Genomic DNA, 21,558 nt, shown 5'->3' on the forward strand with positions numbered 1-21,558 from the left:
GCTTGAGATATAGAAGAAGAAGAAGAAAAGAAAAAGACACGATTCTTTTGCTCCCCCTCCGATTTTTCTGTAAATTTTCAAGAGAAATTGGACTGGTGATTTAGTATAGGATAAAGGGGTTTTTTTCAGTTCATTTGCTTACCAGATCTTGCTTGTTTCTTAGTTTGAAAAGTTGAAAAAAATTGGAGTCAAGTTGAAGTCAGAGAGCAATTGAAGAAAAGTGAAAGTGAACTGTTGCTTTATATTTGTCATTTTTGAGGAGATTGGGTTGTGGGAAATCAGTGGTTTCTTGATCTGTTGTCAGTTTATTGTTATTGATGATTCAGGAGCTGATTTGATCTGATTGGAGTTGTTTAATTAATGGTACTATTGGATTATTTCTTACAGCATTGTTTTTGATCTGCATTTCTTTATGTATTTTGTTTGATCTGTTTGAAATTTGATTTAAAGGGTATTCCTCATTGTTATCAGATTGTGTGTAATGGACTTTTGACCAATGAGGATACTTTATGACATTGGGTTGATTTGGGCATGGTGATTAAGACTTGTTTATGGCAATTTTATTTTGCTAACTAAAGTTCTGTAGTGAGTCTATGGATGTTGAAGGGACTATGTTGTTTTCTTTTTGGTTGAATGGTTAATTTCAGGTCAAGTTGGTTATGTTGATTAGACCCTATTCAGGCCTGGTCCGGTATGGAATGAAGTTATAATCATGGAATCGACTATACCTTTCCTATTGTTGGCTAAATGCTGTCAAAGTTTCATCTTTGGTTAGGAAATGTTAGATGTCTATGAGTTTATTAATTCTAAAGGTCAATTTCTGTAGTTTATTGACTCCTTGTTTTTAGCAGAGTGGGGGTGGGGTTACGGTATATGCTCTGTTTCCTGGATGAGCATTATCATAAGCATCTTAAAGAAATTAATGTATAATTAATTTCTCCCACTGTCATGCTTTTTTAAGTAAAGCTGGTAAACTAAATTAACTTCCGCAGTGCATTCTCATGTATTTTCTGCAACTTTTTAGTGATTGCCCAGAGTGAGCAGTAAACAGGGTGGCGGCAGTGTAATAAAATGATAAACACATCATGACCTTTTATGTTGCGTAAGTGTTTTTTTTTCTAATTCCATCTGCCAAGACTTGCTGCATTAACAATGCTTTTGATAACATTCAATGCAATGTGGCACAATTTCTCTGGTTTCGAAGGCATTGTTTTCTTCTAATTGCTTGGCCTCTTAATGGCTAGACATGCTTTGATCCTTAATACAGACTGGCAGCCTCAATCTGAGTCCTATTCATTTTGCTTATACATTTAAGGGCACAAAAGAGTACTAACTATTGGTATTGTCTCTAATAAATATTTCTGAATGGGTAAACCCACATCGTTGTATTTGCAGGCTGCTTCCATTAGCTTACCGGCTGGTTCTCTTGTTTGGGTGGAGGATCCTGATGTAGCCTGGATAGATGGGGAAGTTTTGGAGGTTAATGGTTCAGACATAAAGGTTCTTTGCACTTCTGGTAAAACGGTAAGTGAGCACATGGGATTTTATTGTAGGAAAGAAGTATTTAGTTTGTTTATTCAACTAACGGCAGAAACAAGCCAGGGCATTGAGTTCTATCCACCCTACTCTCTCAAACACATTGGTAACTAAACAGAGTTTTGGGAAATGCTGAACCTTGTTCATTTACTTGCTGAAATCTGTGGTTACAGGTTGTTGCTAAGTCTTCTAATGTCTATGCCAAAGATGCTGAAGCTCCGCCGTCTGGTGTGGATGATATGACGAAGCTGGCTTATTTGCATGAACCAGGAGTCCTACATAATTTAAAGGCTAGATATGATATCAATGAAATATATGTGAGTTTCTTTGTCATTTTATAAGATCTGTTCATTTTCCTTTTAGGTCAAGTAACCTAATAAATGATGATTTCAGACATATACAGGGAACATATTAATCGCTGTCAATCCTTTTAGAAGACTACCACACCTATATGATACCCATATGATGGCCCAATATAAAGGTGCAGCTTTTGGGGAGCTGAGTCCACACCCTTATGCTGTTGCAGATGCAGCATACAGGTTTGTGCTTCACTGTTTTTATGAATTAAAAACTCTTGTTTGAATTGTCATTGAATATATTTACTATGGGTGTAGACTTATGATCAATGATGGAGTAAGTCAGTCAATATTGGTTAGTGGGGAGAGTGGGGCTGGTAAAACAGAAAGCACCAAGCAACTCATGCGCTATCTTGCTTACATGGGAGGGAGAGCTGCAGCTGAAGGTAGTAGATCAGTTGAGCAGCAAGTCCTGGAGGTATTAAGTCTTAAACTGTTGTACGGTATTGTACCTAGAGCGTTACAACTGGTTGCTGATAGTCGTTTGTATGGATGTAAAACTAAAGATCATCTGTTGCCGTTGTACCTTTATCTACTCTTACGCGGTGACTACGCTTTTGCACTTTGCAGTCTAATCCTGTTCTGGAGGCATTTGGTAACGCAAAAACTGTCAGAAACAATAACTCAAGGTTGGATAGAATTTTGTCCGTTTTCTAATTGTTCAGAGGGCATTTTTTTTCTGGAAAAAATTGCTACATGGTTGTAATATCTTTTGCATGGAGATTGCAGTCGTTTTGGTAAGTTTGTGGAGATTCAGTTTGACCAAAAGGGAAGGATTTCAGGAGCTGCTGTCAGAACATATTTACTCGAAAGATCTCGTGTTTGCCAGTTGTCTGATCCTGAGAGAAATTATCACTGTTTCTACATGCTTTGTGCTGCACCACCGGAGGTAATGCACCACTATTTACTTCATTAGATGGATTTCTATGAAGAAGAAGCATTCTGAACCCACAGTATTTTATATTGTTTCCCCCCTTGAGTATTTGGTTCACTCCTCTTCTGTGTTGGAAAATTTTATCAACTTTTTCCATTGGTTTTGTATTCTCGCAATGGTAATCTTTTAGAGGTTGCAACTTGCAAATGCCTTTCTATTGGTAGCATTTTATTTTGTCCTCTCCTCTGACAGCTTATAATGTTGTTGGCTGATTTTAATACTTTGTGATTAGCTTCAGAAGTTAAATAATAGTCCAGATGCAACCTGTTTAGGTTAAAGGATCTTCATGCCCTCAAGTCATCTGTGTTCTTGCTAGCTCACATGCGACTGTCAGTATTCTGATGGTGGCAGTGCCTAGAGATTATTGCATTGGGACGATAGTTTTTGTCCAGTATGTGTAATCCAATTTAACACCAAATCTTCTTTAGAGTGTAAATATCCCATGGATGAAGGGGTAAAAGATATGTAATCTGCACGGCTTATGATTTTTTTGATATGTATCCCAACAACTTCCATATTCGTTATTTTTAACCCTTCTGAGAATGCTTTTCCCTCAGTAGTAGGAAAGTAGTACCATTCTTTTGTTTGGATAGCTATAGGGAAACCATCTTTGCATTCCTACTATTCATTTGGTAAAAAAGTTGATACGATAGTCCAATTTAGTTGTGTGCTGTGGGAGGTAGTAGGTAACCAATGGAATAGTCGAGGTGCACATAGGCTGGTCAATACGCCAATGCTATAAACAAAAGAGAGAACAATACTCTGCTGCAGTAGCATATATTGGTTCGGGGATCATCCTATAACAACCTGTACACCTACCATGATTGTCCTGCAGGATGTGCTGCATTGTCTTTGCCTGGGATGCTCAACTCCTTTTCCTTCTCTTTGATATCTTAGTTCATATTGAGGAATAATCTGTCATATGGACTTATTTCCCAAGCTTCTTATTTTATCTTTCCACTCTCAGGACATTCAAAGGTTCAAATTGGACAATCCTAGGACATTTCACTATCTCAATCAGACGAATTGCTATGAGTTAGATGGGCTTGATGATGCCAAAGAATACTTAGCTACAAGAAGGGCAATGGATGTTGTTGGAATAAGTTCTGAGGAGCAGGTATCTTTTGGGAAATTACTTGTGACAGTAAAACATGTTCAACTTTAGATTCTCCTTATACTTTCTTGGTTACTTTGTGAATGCTCCCAGGATGCAATATTTCGAGTAGTGGCTGCAATTCTCCATCTTGGAAACATAGAATTTGCAAAGGGGAAGGAGATAGACTCCTCAGTGCCTAAAGATGAGAAGTCTTGGTTTCATCTGAGAACTGCTGCAGAGCTATTCATGTAAGTGGTATATAAGGAATATTGAATCAAAGCACTTTTCTTTTTTACTGGTTTGAAGCATTTCGTTTAGAGAGAGAGATAAAGAGACAGAGTAGCCATTAAACGTTTATATTACTCATAGGTGTGACGTAAAGTCTCTAGAGGATTCCCTTTGCAAACGCGTTATTGTTACTCGTGATGAAACCATCACCAAATGGCTGGATCCAGAAGCTGCACTTACCAGTAGAGATGCTCTTGCAAAAATTGTGTACTCAAGATTGTTTGACTGGTAAGCTTTATTTTTGTGTCTAGACAGGAATTAAATGACATGTTCAGCTATCATCTTTGTTTGTAGTATTCTTTATTTCTACAAACAATTGTCAGTTTACTTTGACCCTCCAACAATTTTTTTGCAGGCTGGTAGATAAGATCAATAGTTCAATTGGTCAAGATCCAAATTCTAAATCTTTGATTGGTGTGCTGGATATCTATGGATTTGAGAGTTTCAAGACTAATAGGTGCTTATTTGTTGCGTTTTGGTTGGATTGTACCTGAATTTTCTCTTGGAGTGAACTATTAAAAAATTCCTTTGACATCTCCACAAACAAGCAAATGTCGTTGTACTTCACATTGTGTCAAGGGTCACATTTGTGTTATTGAAAATCGGTTTGTATTTATCTGTACACTTTCACCAATCAAATTTATTGTGGACTTAAGATCTCATTGTTAGTTACTACCTCTGTTCCAATTTATGTGACACACTTTCTCTTGTTAGTTTGTCCCAAAAAGAATGTCACATTTCTATAACTAGAAACAACTTAACTTTAAAATTCTTCTTTTACCCTTAATGAAATGATTTATAACTACACAAATGTTTAAAATTTGTTTTAGACCATAAATTTCCCAAGTCTTCCTTTCTTTCTACATCTGATATTTATGGAAGCTTAAAGAAGCACAGTTTTAAATTTTGTTACATTTTGGTAACTCCGGGGGTGTCTGAATTTTTTCGCATCTCAAAGCTGATTATTTTGTTTAGTGTATCATTTTTGTGGGTTATATCTGCAGCTTTGAACAATTCTGTATCAATTTAACAAATGAGAAGCTTCAGCAGCACTTCAATCAGGTTCTGGCTATCTCCTTATCTGTTTTGTATTAACTTTTAGTCTGCTGCTCAGCTTTATGACACCCTACCAATGTTTTTACAGCATGTTTTCAAAATGGAACAAGAAGAGTATACAAAAGAAGAAATTAACTGGAGCTACATTGAGTTCATTGATAATCAAGATATTCTTGATCTGGTAGAAAAGGTTTGTACTGAGATTTTGGATGCTTAAAGTCTTGCAATTGCTTACTTGCAAATGTCTTAGAATATATTTGTTGGGTAAGTCAGTAAAGGAAAAGTTATTGCTTCCCCACTCTGATGCAATGACCCCAGTAAACCCATTTTACTGCTTTCCTCCCTTCCCTCTTTGTAAAATCTGTACATGTCTTCTTGGCAGTCACTTGCCTTTTGTTAGGAATATGTTATTCTCTTTGCAGGCGTTTGTCAGATTTATTGATGCAGCTCAGTTTTTCAACTTCATGTTACTAACATGTTTTAATCATGGAAGAACCTGTAGGGTTAAGGATCTTTATACTGCAGGTTTAGGGTTAAATAGCTTCAGAGATGATTTTTCCATTGATAAACAGTAATAACAGGTAGCAAAAAGCTTATGTAGAGATATTGTCAGCAAGAATTAAAAATTCACAGAGATGTTCTAGTAGTAGAGGACCACAAATCATGTTGTCTAGGTCAGATAAAATCTAATGATCTAATAGCTTCTATTTTCTTCCTCATCAAAGATCTTCTAAATAATAGATCATGGATAATCTGTTTGCCCTCCATTTTCTCATTCAGTTGATTTTTTTTCTTGTTACCATTTGCACCAGCACTTAGTCACTTGCTCTTTCCTTATTTTAATGACATCTTAATTTTTCCATTTGCTCAGAAACCAGGCGGTATTATAGCACTTCTTGATGAAGCTTGGTAAGTAGCTTGATGAGGTTCTTCCAGTAACCTTATCATCCACTCTCTTTTATAATTGACACACTTATTGTGCAGCTTATTATCATATTGGTTGCTTAGGATGCTTACAATGCTTTTGTTTTGTTTATTGTAGCATGTTTCCTAGATCTACTCATGAAACGTTTGCTCAAAAGCTCTATCAAACTTTCACAAACCATAAACGTTTCTGCAAGCCCAAGTTGGCTCGTTCTGATTTCACTATATGCCATTATGCTGGTGATGTAAGTTTTTATTTCTTCTCATCTATACACCATTTGTAATATCATGTTTAGAATTTGTAGTTAACGTCAAAACGTGGATATTATATACCTGTTATTTTCTCCAGGTCACATATCAAACCGAATTATTTCTGGAGAAAAACAAGGATTATGTTATTGCTGAGCACCAGGCACTCCTGAATGCTTCAACGTGTTCCTTTGTATCTGGGCTGTTTCCAACATCAAATGAGGAATCCTCAAAACAATCAAAGTTCTCATCAATTGGCTCAAGGTTTAAGGCACGTAAAATGCACCTTTTTCTCTCATATTTGCTTTTCCCTCTTATCTTTGCTATGGCTGGGAGCATGTTGAAACATGATTTGTGTCGTATTTTTGCAGCAACAACTGCAATCTCTGCTTGAAACACTGAATGCAACAGAACCCCACTACATTCGATGTGTCAAGCCTAATAATCTGCTAAAGCCATCTATCTTTGAGAATCACAACGTTCTGCAGCAGCTGCGTTGTGGAGTAAGTAAACGTTTTGAATTTTATTACTGGTAATGTACATGGGAGTTGGATTTACACTCACTCTTATTCTAATTCTAGGGAGTGATGGAAGCGATTAGAATAAGCATGGCTGGATATCCTACTCGGAGACCATTCTATGAATTTCTAGATCGTTTTGGCATCCTTTCTCCTGAAGTTTTAGATGGAAGGTATGTTATTACCTTGTATAATTCAAATTATTAATTGATTATGTTTTTGTGTTTTGACTAAATTCATGACAGTACGGACGAGGTTGCTGCATGCAAAAGGCTCTTGGAGAAAGTTGGACTTCAAGGCTACCAGGTAATTTTTTGAAATTTCTCTATTGGGATATGAAACACTTTCAAACTTTTGCATGTACTTTTCTATCCTTTGTATTATTCTAAAATATCCTAAAAAATCAATTTAATGACAATATTTGTTAGCTTTCTGAACATAGCCTTTTACTTGAACACATGGAAACATTTCTTATTCATTAAGATATATATATATCAAGCAAGTTTTGTCCCATTTTGTATTTTTTATGCTTAATTGTTCAGATTTTCGACATGTTTAGAAGAGAGTAGAATACAAATGTTTGGAGGATCAATGCATTTACCTTTGGCTTGTCCCCCATCTTCTCTATGTCATTATCAAATTCTTTCTTTCACATGAGCATTACTAGTTGGGTAATAAGACAAATAGTTTCATATTGGTCTTCTTTCTTGTCTCTTTTGTTGGTCGACTCCTCATGGATGTGCTTTAAACTTCTTTAGGTTTGCAAAATTCTTGTTTGACCTAATGATTGATAAGTAAATAAGCAAATAAATACAGCAGCAACAACAACATACCCAGTGAAATCCCACAAGTGAGGTTTGGGAAGGGTAGAATGTACGTAGACCTTACCACCACCTCGTGGAGGTAGAGAGACTGTTTATGAAAGACCCTCGGCTCAAATGCAGCAATTCCAGATAGAAAGAAGAAAATAGCAAGTCACAAGGAAACAATGCAAAGTCTACCAGAAGGGAGCAACACCAACAACAAAATAGTGCAATAATCGAAACACAATAAACAACATTAATACAACTAGTACATTGACAAACAATAAGCAAATAAATATTGACAAAAAAATCTTTGTTTGACCTCTTTCTAGATTTGTTGATCTCAAATTGGCTCCTTGCTTTAGCCATTTTCATCTTCTTGCCCATTAAGTGCTAAAATGCACTTTCTCATGTTTTCTTATCCTAGTTTATACTGTTTTCTGCTCATGATGCTGCAAACTTCAGTGGTAAGTCTAATATGCTGCATTGATTGTCTTCACAGAGTTATTATTGTTCTTGTTTATAAGCATACTTTGATATGGTCTCCATATCAAATTTCTATCCTAGTTTCATATGTGATACTTCTCCCATGTTTAGGCTTCGAATGCCATTCATTGGTCTTTATTTGGTCTTGCAGATTGGTAAAACAAAGGTGTTTCTGAGAGCTGGTCAAATGGCGGAACTGGATGCTCGAAGAACAGAGGTGTTAGGGAGATCTGCTAGCATCATCCAGAGAAAAGTTCGTTCTTACATGGCTCGGAGAAGTTTTACAGTGTTACGTCGGTCAACAATACAGATACAATCTCTGTGCCGAGGTAATGAATTTGCTGCATACCTTGGTTAGTATTTTAGGATGCACTTTAGGAATCATGATACTTATTTGATTGTTTCCATTTGGTCATTGTAGGGGAACTTGCTCGGCGTGTATATGAGAGCTTGCGGAGGGAAGCAGCTTCTCTTAGAATCCAGACAAATGTGCGCATGCATATTGCTAGGAAGGCTTACAAAGAGTTGTGGTCCTCTGCTGTTTCAATTCAGACAGGATTGCGTGGGATGGCTGCACGCAATGAGCTTCGATTCAGAAGCCAGACAAAAGCGGCAATTATTATTCAGGTATGTATTCAATATCTGAAGGATAAATCTGTCTTTTCTTTTTCTTGTTCCTGGAGAATAGTAAGCCTAAGGATCTTGATAACTGGGGTTCAATTTCATGACCTTCAGGTTTATGGTTGAACCAACCCTTGGGGTTAAATGAAGGATAATCATTTCAAAAATTTGAGATAGATTCCTACTTTAGTAGATGTAGAGCCTGTTTAGATGGACTTATTTCTTATTGCTTATACGCATAAGCCATAAGTTAGAAATTCTAACTAATGGACTTTTGAATTATTTTATTATCTTAACCAAACTCTACAAAAGTGCTTAAAAGTTTGTCTTAAAAACAGCTAAAATAAGCCATTTTAAACAGGCTTATAGTCAATTTGCAATAGTTTTCTTCGTAGCAACTGAATAATGTATCTCAAAATCTACTGCTGAAATTTCATGGACCCTCGTACTATATGTTCAGAGCCATTGTCGCAAGTTCTTGGCATATTCAAAATTCAAGAAGCTCAAGAAGGCTGCAATTACCACTCAATGTGCTTGGAGAGCTAAAGTTGCTCGTAAGGAACTGAAGAAGCTTAAGATGGTAATTCTCATTCCGCATCTCTCTTTATCATCTTTGTTGGACAATTTTTGCTCTCTGAGACTATCCTATTTTGGTGATATACGCTGCCTGAAATTTTTCAGATATATAATATTGTTGTAGGCTTGAACCCTGTAAAAACTAATTTCTAAAGGTTCTTGTGCTGATATTAGATTCTTTAATTGGAAAGTTGCTTTCATGATTTTGACCAAGGAAGTGAAAGTGTCTGCTTTTAAGGGAATAGTGTTCTACTTTAAATAAGTATTTAAAAGGCCCGAAGGGGGGGAGGGGGTCTAGGGATTGGATAGTTGCAGTAACAACCTTGGGAACTGAGTTCAAATTCAATAAAGGCGACACTTGGTGAATTCTTCCTATATGCCTAAGTCTTGGTAGACAGAGTTGTTGGTACTTATGCTGGTGGGAGGTAGCAGCCTAGCAGGTACTCGGTGGATATGTCGAGATTTATGCAAGCTACCTGATACCACCACTATAAAAAAGTTCTTTAAGTTGGTTCATCTACCTCCATGAACTTGCAAGTCATAGTACTGAATTAAAGACTACAAATAAGGCTAGTACTGAGAATTAAGGCCTTAGTTTAGCAATCACTTGGAGTCTTGGACTGCAAAAGTGATTATGTGCAGCTACTCAAGTTGCATTTTAGACAAATTTTGCCCTACTACTGAGTTGACTGGCTTTTCTAAGTTCCTAAAATTGTTAAGCTCAATGAAAGAATAACTACATCATTATAATCATTATTTTTCTATTAAATACATCTGACCGAATTGATTTTATTCGATGTTTAACACATAAATAAATAAGAGGTACTCTGTCTTATTTTTAAAAAAAAGTGTACTCTGTCTAACAACTTAAGCTTTTAGATGTGATCGTTACACACTTCAACATAGTATTAGAGCAGGCAAAGGTCTTAGGTTCAAGTCTCACCGCCACCCATTATCAAAAACAATTTCCACATGCTTGGCTCATGAAAAAAATCAGGGCTCGCACGTGAGGGGGCGTGTTGAAGTTATGAATAAATAAATAAAAGCCGACTCTCTTTAACACAGTAAGTTTGTTCCATGCATTGTGCACTTCAACTGAAAAAAGCTAAACATGCGAAAATGCTTGCAAATATGAGTCTTGTTCCATCGCTACATTCTATTTATCAGGGTTTGGTCTCATCAACTGCTTCTTATCTGAGTTCTACTTCGACTCATCCTTTTTTCAGGCTGCACGGGAGACTGGGGCTCTGCAAGCTGCAAAGACTAAATTAGAGAAGCAAGTTGAAGAATTAACTTGGAGATTGCAGCTGGAGAAACGCATGAGGGTCAGTTAGATAGAATTATATGCATAATTGTTCACCCACATTTTGGTAGCTGTTCTTTCATGATGCACAATATCCTTTTCTCTAAAGCAAGTTGTAGAACCATCTTGTTCAATCTTTATCTGTGCCATTGTTGATCTGTTTAAAAAACGGGGAAGGAAACACCAAAAGTTGACTTAAAAAAATAAGGAATTCCAACAATTGCCTGTTAATCTAGGTTAAGGATTTTGAAGGCAATTTTAGAACTAGAACAGATACATGGAGCACTATAATTTTATTTGGTGAAGGGAACAATAACGCACCAGAATAGAGGCACTCAGTCTAAGTAATGGACTGCTTCAGCGCCTTGAACGATTGGATCATTTTCTTGCATTCTTTGTTTCATATCATTTGGAAATATTAGTCTGTGGGTGATTAGATTGCATCTAGCATCCCACTGGTTGTGAAAGATACTTAGCTTGAAAAGAACACATGTTTTCTACAAATGGGCCAAAACTTCAACAACTTTTTGTGCTTGCTGAATATAAGTATGAGATAATGCTACCCTGTGCGCACCCAAAGGGTAGCGGCTGCGGGTTTCCCTTGTCATCAAAATAAAAAATAAAAAAAATGCTATACCTTACCTTATAAAAGATGTATGAGATAGTGCTAGTGAGAATATAAGCTTGTCCCATCTCAAGTGTTATTTCCTTACGTGATCATTTTTTTTCTTCCTTCCAGCTCATTATTCAAATTGTGTTTTTGTAGGCGGATGTTGAAGAAGCAAAAACACAAGAAAATGCAAAACTACAATCTGCTTTGCAGGAGATGCAAGTTCAGTTCAAGGAAACCAAGGAAATGCTTGTCAAAGAACGTGAAAATGCAATAAGGGCCGCCGAGCAGATCCCTATTGTTCAGGAAGTCCCCGTTATTGACCATGAATTGATGAACAAACTTAGCATTGAAAATGAGAACTTAAAGGTAAGTTGACTGAAACTTTAAAGTTGTTTCTATTGTTGCTTTGTAAGTTTATTAACTGAAGCTACTCAGCGTGCAAGTTTTGATAACTATTTTTTGAATATTAGACTATGGTAAGCTCTCTAGAAAAGAAGATTGGTGAAACAGAAAAAAAATATGAAGAGACAAACAAACTTAGTGAGGAGCGGTTGAAGCAAGCGATGGAGGCAGAGTCCAAGATTGTTCAGTTGAAGACTTCTATGCAAAGGTTGAATGAACTTCTAGGCATATGTAGCTTAAATTGATAAATGTGTAAAATTGTTGTTGTCATACAGACACATTACTCATCACTGGGTCTTTTGGCTATTAGGCTTGAGGAGAAAATTGTTGACATGGAATCTGAGAACAAGATTCTTCGACAACAGGGGCTGTTAACCCCTGCCAAGCGGGTTTCAGATCATTCACCTAGTCTGGCCTCTAAGGTACTTACCGGGGAAAAGTCATCATTTTCATTCTTCTCTTTCCTATTGATCAATACTGTTAACAAACTTGAGGCACTGCTTTTGTTTTTTTCAGATTGTTGAAAATGGACACCATCTTGATGATGAAAACTATACTAATGTAAGACATGATTTTGTAGTCATTAAGCTACATCACTTGCAGGATGCTGTAAACTCTTATTTACTGCTTATGAGAGGACTAATTTTTGCAGGATGCACTAAGTTCCTCCACACCTTCTAAAAATTTTGAAACCCCCGACAGCAAGATGAGGAGACCTCCTGTTGATCGACAGCAGCACGTATGTGATTCCATAGATAGTTTGGATTATCTATTTCTTAATTCCTGATTGAGAGTTTTGTCAAATGAAATCTTTGTTGACCTTGCTACAGGAGGATGTTGATGCACTCATTGACTGTGTGATGAAGGATGTGGGGTTCAGCCAAGGAAAGCCTGTTGCAGCTTTTACCATCTACAAATGCCTTCTCCATTGGAAATCTTTTGAAGCTGAGAGGACCAGTGTGTTCGATCGTTTGATTCAGATGATTGGTTCAGCTATTGAGGTAAGTACTTGTGGGTGCTGATTATTTACATTGGCATGTGCATGTTTTATGGATTTTTAAGAACTGAAGGCTTGTATCAAGGAACCTGAAGAGGTTGGACAATAATCACCTGACTGCAGTAAAAAGTGATTACCTGCTTCTTTTTTTAAGGCCAGGAGCTAAATGTCCATTTAAGTAAAACAAAATAGAGATAACATCCATCATCTTTAATATTGTTACAGAGAAAGCATTTTTGCAGTTTTCATCAAAAAAAGAAAGCAATTTTTGCAGTTGCTATTAGCATTGATTAGGAAAGGACAAAAACTCTGCTCATAACATTCCTATTTAAATTTTAAACCATTGTGGAGGGGGGGGAGTCAATAAGATATAGATCAATATATTTACCTATATCGTTCTCTTTTGAGGATGTCAACAATGAACGTTCTCTTTCCTATTAGATTGATGATCTTATGTATGGTGAAACAAATCATCTTGCTTAACTGAACCTGTGGAAAATATCAATTCCTGATTTTTGAAGCTGTCAGTAGGAGAGGGAGGGTTATCAGTGTTGGTTGAATTAGTGTGCCCAAGCAACAGTAACACAAACAGATTTGGTGGAGTTACTAGCTATATATCAATATTTTCTCTTGAATAAGTTCATGAACTCCACATTTTAATGGATACCTTAGGTTTCTGATTCTTGTCTGGAAATGAGCTTTCCAATCTGAGGTTATCTGGAGGTGTGACCTCAGAGATAAAAGCTGGAAATCAGAGACCTGTAGATGGCAACAAAGGTTTCAAGGTTGAAAAAGAAAGTTATAAATCCTAGTGTATTGAAGCAGATGGGGACTGCGTCTCAGCGTGAGAATTGCAGAAAGTATTAGCTGCAGCTTTTGAATATTATATTTTTTCCTATATTTGTATAATTCAGTTAGCTGCTCTATATTGTCCGTCCAATCATCATCAACAACTATAGGATGTTACATTTTAATGTGAAATACTTTCTTGATTTAGGAAGTCCTTACATTTTGCTGGAGAATTGCTTGCTAGTTTACACTGAAGTAGAAGTTTCCAAATTTTAAATTTATTAGACATTCAAACCTGATCAGAATTATGAATTGATATCTTTCCATATGAAATAAACCTGATACACCACATTTAAGGTTTAACTTAATGTTAAGTTTTAGAGGCAACTTCAATCATCAATGAAACATGGAATAGGAATATCATTGTCTAGTAAACTTCAACATAATTTCCATCATTACTAAAGCTTGGAATAGGAAAAATATCTGTCAGTTTGCGCTTTCTTCTGAATTGTTTAAATCATCATCCATGAGACAATGAATACAGGGGAAGCAGGAGTGCAACCTTCTTTTGTCAAATATTTGAAGTTGTTTGATGCCGCATTTAGAACCATTGTGATTAACTTGAAGCATAACAAAGTATCTACTGATTGCAGAATCAAGAAAGCAACGATCACATGGCGTATTGGCTGTCGAATACCTCAACGTTGTTGTTCTTAATCCAAAAAAGTCTGAAACCAGGTGGTTCAGTTGGTGCAACTCCTACCCGCAAACCACAACCTCCGACATCTCTATTTGGGAGAATGACAATGGTAATTGAAGTTTTTGAATTTTTCTTCCTTGTTTAAACTTAATTGTAGTCCTGTCAAGAGTAGTAGCTATAGTAGTTTGACTCTCATGTCTGTTCTTTCTGATTATGCTGTGTTGTTTTCAGGGATTTCGTTCGTCGCCTTCTGCTGTCAACCTTGCTGCAGCTGCAGCTGCATTGGTAGTGCGTCAAGTTGAAGCAAAATACCCTGCTCTGCTTTTCAAGCAGCAGCTTACAGCATATGTTGAAAAGATTTATGGAATTATTAGGGATAACTTGAAGAAGGAGTTGGGATCACTCATTTCCTTATGCATCCAGGTTTGTCGAAATATTTTCTCAGAAATCCACTACTGCATTTGTAAGAGTATTCTGTTTTTTTTTTTTTTGGGCTTACCACTTCCCCAAGTTTAGGATGCTCTTAGAGGTTGTTGCTTAATTGCTAATAAATATTTGAAATATTGTGTCTCATGGGGTATGAGGTCGGATTCTATACAGGAAATTCTCTTAATTTTTGTTTGTATTGTTTTTTAGGAGAATGGTCAACATTCTGAAAGTTCTTTTTTGGTTTTTGTTTCCCTTGTCAAATGAGTAACTTAGTAGGGGTTTTCATCCTCTTGAGAAAAAGGGAACATATTATAATGCTCATCACATCACTCATATTTCATGAAGAAATGATTTCCTGCGGTATATCAAGTCTTGAAGCATTTTGTTAGTATACCCTTTGAATTTGATCATGAGTAAACCAGGTCATGTGGTAAAATTCTCTTTTGATGCATACTTTTTCTCCCTTTTTGTCAATATTACTCCTTAGAATGTACCAAGGGAAGAAGAAGGATAGTTCGCTCTAGCCATACAAATTGAAGTTTTTCACAAATAGTGCTTGGGACATGCTTTCTGATTTTTTAGGTTATTGAGTATAGCTCTAATTCAATAAAGAATGTTATCCATCTCTCAAGTATAATAAAAGATCAACATATCCCTATAAACCTGTATACTTGTGCTTTTATTACTTGATGATCTAAGACTTGAGAAATAAGCTCATCTGAAATGAGATGCATGTATTTGTAACAATTTAGGTTATTTCGTACACTAATATTAATAACTCACCAAAGAAAACAATTATTAGCTGTAAGTTATAGTGATTAACATTTTGTAAAGATAAAGGAATTAAACAAGCTGGAGCAGACCTGCATTGATTTGGTGATAAGGTAATATTCTGGTGATGTTTGTCGGGTGTTAGAGCAGACTTGCATATCGTGTCAATGTTCCTTTAAGGCTAAACCATTGTGCTTAGCAAATAATAAACCAACAGGACGCTATCAATGAAACATTACCTTTATCAAAACAAAAAATAAAGGATGCTATCAATGAATAGGTATTGCTAGGGCCATGCAAGCTGCTGAAGGTGAGATGAATGTTAACATAAAACAATCAGTTACCACACCTACTTATGAGATGCTTTGAACAGACTCAAATCTCACCTCCCTTAGCATTAAATATATGAGTCACTTCAGTGCGCACTAAGACAAGCACTCATGACTTCTGAGGCACACCAACCAGGGCTATCTCCCAGGAACTCCTCGCCTAGTGAAGAGGTACTAACCGTCGGTCCTATTGTGGCAAAGGAAGGCACCATCCCTTCTTTCTCTCACAATCACAATAGCCATGCAGTTGAACATTTGAGTTATGGAGAAACTGAGTATCTAAGCTTATATACTTTAAACTTCTTTTGATTACATATTTGACTGAAGAACTGAAGTTTTGTTGCCTAGAACATAAATGTTATATATATATATCTGCTTCTTCTCTTTTCTGGTTGGTTCTTGAGATTGTTCGAATTTAGTGCAAGATTTTCCTTTTCTCTTTCAGATTTTAGTGTAGCTTTGTGGGCTGAGTTGTTTGTCAATTGTAGCCGTCCTTCTACCTAACAATAGTAATATGTTGAAATTCAGGCACCAAGGACTGCCAAAGGAAGTCTGAGAACTGGACGATCCTTTGGCAAAGACACTTCGACAAATCATTGGCAGCGGATTATTGAAGGCCTCAACTCTCTTCTCTGTACATTGAAAGAAAATTTTGTATGGATCTCATTACATTTTTCTTTTACCAAATTTCCAAGAAAAGCTAATGCTTGCCGTTTATATATATCTATGGATGTGTGGAGTAAAATTTTAAAACTAAATTTTGTTTCTTTTAGGTGCCTCCAATTCTTGTTCAAAAGATATTTACTCAGACATTCTCTTACATTAATGTACAACTGTTTAACAGGTGAGTGAATTTTGTTATTCTAAGTTGTGTTCTTATTATATGCCAGTTGTCAAATGTTCATTCAGCTACATATTTCAATTTGCAGTCTTCTTCTTCGAAGAGAGTGTTGTACATTCAGTAATGGGGAATATGTTAAAGCTGGGCTAGCTGAGTTAGAGCTATGGTGCTGCCAAGCAAAAGAAGAGGTAAGTTCGGCATGTTTGTAATTGTACACATTGCTACTCATGTCTCATTATTGTCAGCTTTATTGAAAAAAAATGAACTCATTTCCTTTTTGTTCTTTAATTGCAGTATGCAGGTTCCTCTTGGGATGAACTCAAACATATTAGACAAGCCGTTGGGTTCTTGGTATGTTAATTGTGATGATTATTTCTTTTATCATTGCTTAGAAATATAGCTGTATTAACTTGCCACAAACTGTGAAGGTCTTGGTAGTGTTGAAGGGCTGAGTTGTCTTAAATGGTTGCCCTTCCTATATATGTGCCTCATTTATTATTTTATTTGGATATCACTTTTTGACTTCTTTCTTTTATCTGCACTAACGCCATGTGTGGTTTTGCCTTGATCTTTTAAATTATTGGATTAGTTTTTTCAAGTTTCACGTGAAATTCTTTTGATGATGCTAATAATTTACTAACGTGATGGGAAAGATCCCAGTATACAAGTAGTTCCATGAAAGTTTCCAGCAAGTAGGCATGGTTAATCCTGTAACAAAAGTCCCTTGACAATTTATTCAGAATTGAATGTATTGTGCTGGACTAAGCTATTGAAAGTTTCTCAAGCCTTTTAGCTCCTTACTAGTTCTTATTTTCTTCTCTAGCATTTGCAGCTGTCAGACTTAGTTGTTGCCAGATAATTGTTGCTCTTTCTTCCTTTTAGAATTTGTTCATGTCTACAATTTTAGATGTAAATTGCAACTAAGAATTGATAATATAATTTTTTGGGTTTGTTTTTATGTGTTGCAACAACTGATGCAATTTCCCTTTCCTGTTACTTGTCCGCAGGTTATTCATCAGAAGTATAGAATATCTTATGATGAGATCACCAATGACTTGTGTCCTGTAAGTCTCTTTTCCTTTTCAATGTTTGTTCTGTAAATAGTCTTCTTTTCTGTTGACATTTAGCCATTTAGATTGAAAGAGTTCTTTGTCATATTCTCCTCTTATTTTATTCACTTGAGTTTAACATACAACACTATATGTACTCTTTCTATAAATTTCTTTCTTTTGCAGATTCTTAGTGTCCAGCAACTTTACAGAATCTGTACTCTCTATTGGGATGACAACTATAATACACGAAGTGTTTCCCCAGATGTAAGATATATGCACACTGATTGCTTTTGTCTTATTGAAGTCCTACAGTACATTTTTTTTTTGATAACCAGTCCCAGTACATTTTCAACCTACAGTTGAATTTCCCTTCTCTCTTGTTACAGGTCATATCAAGCATGAGAGTGTTAATGACAGAGGACTCAAACAATGCTGAGAGCAACTCTTTCTTACTGGATGATAATTCAAGGTGAGAAACTATCCTCTGTGTTGTGAATTTTTGTCATCCTCCAAGTCAAATATTGGACAAGAAACGTGATCATCTAATCTCTGCTGTTCTTTCTTTCGCTCGCCGTACCCTGTTCTTTTACCTTGCCCTCTTCTTAAGAACTTGGTATCTCTAAAGGTATGGCATACAGCATACAAACACTTGATTGCTTAAGAATTACTCACTTCAACTTGCCCTCTTTTTCCAACCGCACACCTTAAAGTTTGTATAGGGGTCCTATGACCCCCAAGCTTTTGTGAAGTGGAATTATCTTCCCCATTATTTGCTGATGTGGGACAGAGAGTATTAACTCAATGCACGCGAGTGATAAAGAATGCTAGTAATACAGCTTATGGACAGAAAACACCATATTTTCCTGTCAAACACCATATTTTTCAATCAAAAGCGATATTATCCTAACAAGAGTTGGGAAAATGGCATTCTTCTTACAGTTACCCCAAACCCAGTTCAACTCCAACTTCCTCAGCTTGTGGTCAGAGCCACTTCCAGAAAACGCCACTTCCTTTTCTGTATAAAATATTGCGAGTCAGACCCAACTCAATCTGCAGAAATCATCAAATTCAAACAAAAACTTGATGAAATGATTTTAGGTCCTTTGATAATGTTAAAAGAGATAATGATGAAGATGATTTAAGTGACCTTTATCAAAAAAAGATTCAAGTCATCTGATAATGAACGGGTGGTTATGGTGGAAAAACAATGAGGAGAAAGATGTTTCGGGGGGTGGGTGGGTGGGTGGGGGGGGTAGAAAAGAAACAAAAATCACGTTCTGGAGAACAAGAGGAAAAATGACGTGGAAAAATGGGTGGCAGTATTTGGAGTTACATTGCCCAACTTAAATCTGTTTTTTGGTCTCTTGGGATGGTAATTACTCTTATTCTCCATTAGTGCAATCAAGTTTTTTCTTCCTTTTTATTATCCCTGGTTGAAAACTTCTTTGGTTAGTGATATTGTTGACAATTAACCTGTTTCAGTCATTCAAATTCCCTGTGTAATTAAAAGCAGAGGTATATAATTATTTGCTCCCCCATCAAATAGATCTCTGAAAGTCAACTACAGTACTCGCTCCACTCACTTGACTTACAAATTGTGCTTTACACAGCTTTTGTACACTTTTGTCAGTAAACTATCTGGGACTTTTCTATTTTCTTCTTTGAACTTATATTCAAATTGTCAATGACAACTTTCTGTTATTGAAATTTGCCAGATCCACTGTTATGTTAGTACTTATCCTTGAGTTGAGGCATAAATAGTCCTTACCTTCTCTTTCTGCTTATATTTTAGCTTTTTCAATGTTTATCTTTCAATGAGCTTTTTCAACTTAAAAATAAAAGAGGGGACATCTTTCAATATGCTTCTACAGACATCTCTAGCTCTTTCTCTTTTTGAACAAAGAATATTAGTTTCTTCTGTTTTTTCCTTTCTTTTGCATATAATCCTCTAGTTTCTTGTTTTATTCCTTGTATAATAATTATATTGACTGGAAATATGAAAAAATGTCAATTGTTAGTTTTTTACCCTTCATCCATTGGTTGATTAAGAACGAACAAGATTCATCTCTATTTTTCGTGAGCTATTGAGTTTGAGCAGATGGAAGTGTTTTTCGATATTGGATGTGTTAAATGGACATTAGGGGTGAGGACAAGCTTAAAATTCTTACTGATATGGACTTAAAACTGTGACCAGAATTATTATGTTATAAAACAATACTGCCAGAAATGAGCAGTCAAAGGATGAATCCTCCCCCATTTATATACAAGTATTACGTAAATAAGCTAGTTTCGTGTTTTTTTGTGCCTATAAAAAAATGTATCAAGTTACTTTTAAGTTTCTTCTGGTCTCTAGGAAAAAATATTCTCTATTCAGGTTAAACTCAAATCTATAAATGATGTATACTAGTTGGAAGGAAAGATGTTGGAAGTTCAGACTTTGTTAGTTAGTTGTCTTGTTTTGATGAATTTTTTTTTTTGAACGGCTGATTTTCAATTAGAAGACAATCTTTTCATCTTAGGAAGCCTGTACACCAGTAAATTGTGCAGAGTTGCTGAAACCTAGAGGTCCAATTTATTTGAATTTCCTCCACAACTGATATTAATTGCTCAAATAATATTTTAGTCTGTAAGGGATAAGCAGAAAGAAGGAATTATTCATAAATTTTTTGCTTTGACCTTTATCCCAACAAGGATTCACATCACTTAAACCTGAAGTCTAGATTTTGTACTGATACAACTAAACTTTGAACTAGGTGATAACCTTAGGTATAACCGATACATATCTTTTTAATGCAGCATCCCATTCTCTATTGATGAAGTCTCAGAATCACTTCAAGTAAAGGATTTTGCAGATGTCAAACCTGCAACAGAACTTATCGAGCATCCAGCCTTCCCATTTTTACACGAGTGAGGCCATGGAACCTCGAGGGTTTCTTGCATTATAGTTACAGATTTGTTGAAAATATCCTAGGTGGATATATTCAATTTGTTGTATATTCATTCTTCTTATTCCCTTTCAATTTTTTAATACCAAATATAGATTGCTGTAAAATATTTTTTTCTTCTTCTTTTGTGTTTATAATTGTAATTCCAATAGCATAAGGTTCAGAGTCAGCAAGTAGTCAAATTTTGTATTTGTTTTGGTGCAAAGAGCAGCAGCCACAACATTCTTTTATCAGGAATATATAGGGCAAAGTAATAGTGATGGGTGTAAAAGTTTTGTATTCTGTCCACATTTCATTATGTAATGAAACAGAAATATTGAACTCAACTATTGTCTTATGGGAATCATACCAAGGTTGATCTTAATTTGTACAAGTGTTGTTCTCTTGCTATTACCACTCATTTCCTGTTTGTACAAAATTTGAAGTCACTTGTGGAGATTTAAATAGGTTTTGAACAAGAATTTGCAACTAGATCTTTGTTAGTTAGCGGCACATTATACACTTTTATATAAGGTGAATACATTTATTCAAAATAAATACATTATTTAAGAGTTTATACGTATTATATAATAATGTATACATACTGCGACAAAGAAAAAATAGTTAATACAAATACAAACTAGAGAATTACTAATATGCTAAGTATTGTGTTAGATAGTGTATTTTTGAAAGGATGAATGCTATTTAACACATCCAAGTAAGAAGGAAACGATACTACTCCCTCTCTCTTCTTTTAATTGTCATGTTGCGCTTTTCGAAAGTCAATTTGACTAATTTTCAAAGTTAAATTAGATTACATTAATTAGAATGTTTTAAACAAAAAATTTAGATATTCAAAAACTATACGAAAAATATTATAAATTGTAATTTTTTGCATATCAATATGATGAAAAAATACATAAAAAAATGTTAGTCAAAGTTCTTAAGTTTGATTCTATAAAAGG

General features: G+C 35.7%; 1 protein-coding gene across 1 annotated transcript; it reads left to right on the top strand.

Annotated features, from left to right (window-relative positions):
• On the top strand, positions 1-20,986 carry LOC125869585 (myosin-6). Its single transcript, XM_049550061.1, has 39 exons — positions 1-363; positions 1,396-1,524; positions 1,710-1,853; positions 1,930-2,075; positions 2,151-2,310; positions 2,463-2,521; positions 2,622-2,781; positions 3,794-3,943; positions 4,034-4,170; positions 4,292-4,438; positions 4,566-4,667; positions 5,215-5,272; positions 5,355-5,456; positions 6,138-6,175; positions 6,309-6,435; positions 6,540-6,710; positions 6,811-6,942; positions 7,021-7,130; positions 7,203-7,263; positions 8,398-8,575; positions 8,668-8,873; positions 9,328-9,447; positions 10,670-10,768; positions 11,513-11,725; positions 11,830-11,969; positions 12,072-12,183; positions 12,278-12,322; positions 12,414-12,500; positions 12,592-12,762; positions 14,201-14,356; positions 14,479-14,670; positions 16,305-16,430; positions 16,550-16,620; positions 16,706-16,805; positions 16,912-16,968; positions 17,625-17,681; positions 17,853-17,933; positions 18,056-18,138; positions 20,466-20,986. The coding sequence occupies exons 1-39, from the start codon at positions 361-363 to the stop codon at positions 20,578-20,580; spliced, it is 4,545 nt and encodes a 1,514-aa protein (XP_049406018.1). The 5' UTR covers positions 1-360; the 3' UTR covers positions 20,581-20,986.
• The last annotated feature ends 572 nt before the right edge of the window (positions 20,987-21,558 follow it).

The sequence above is a fragment of the Solanum stenotomum genome, chromosome 7 (assembly GCF_019186545.1).
Source record: "Solanum stenotomum isolate F172 chromosome 7, ASM1918654v1, whole genome shotgun sequence".
NCBI lineage: Eukaryota > Viridiplantae > Streptophyta > Magnoliopsida > Solanales > Solanaceae > Solanum > Solanum stenotomum.

Bases quoted from the DNA above. Each gene is read 5' to 3' on its own strand.
- LOC125869585 (XM_049550061.1), top strand. The intron at 2,782-3,793 runs GTAATGCACCAC...TTCCACTCTCAG, and splicing joins TTTGTGCTGCACCACCGGAG to GACATTCAAAGGTTCAAATT. The intron at 4,439-4,565 runs GTAAGCTTTATT...ATTTTTTTGCAG, and splicing joins TACTCAAGATTGTTTGACTG to GCTGGTAGATAAGATCAATA.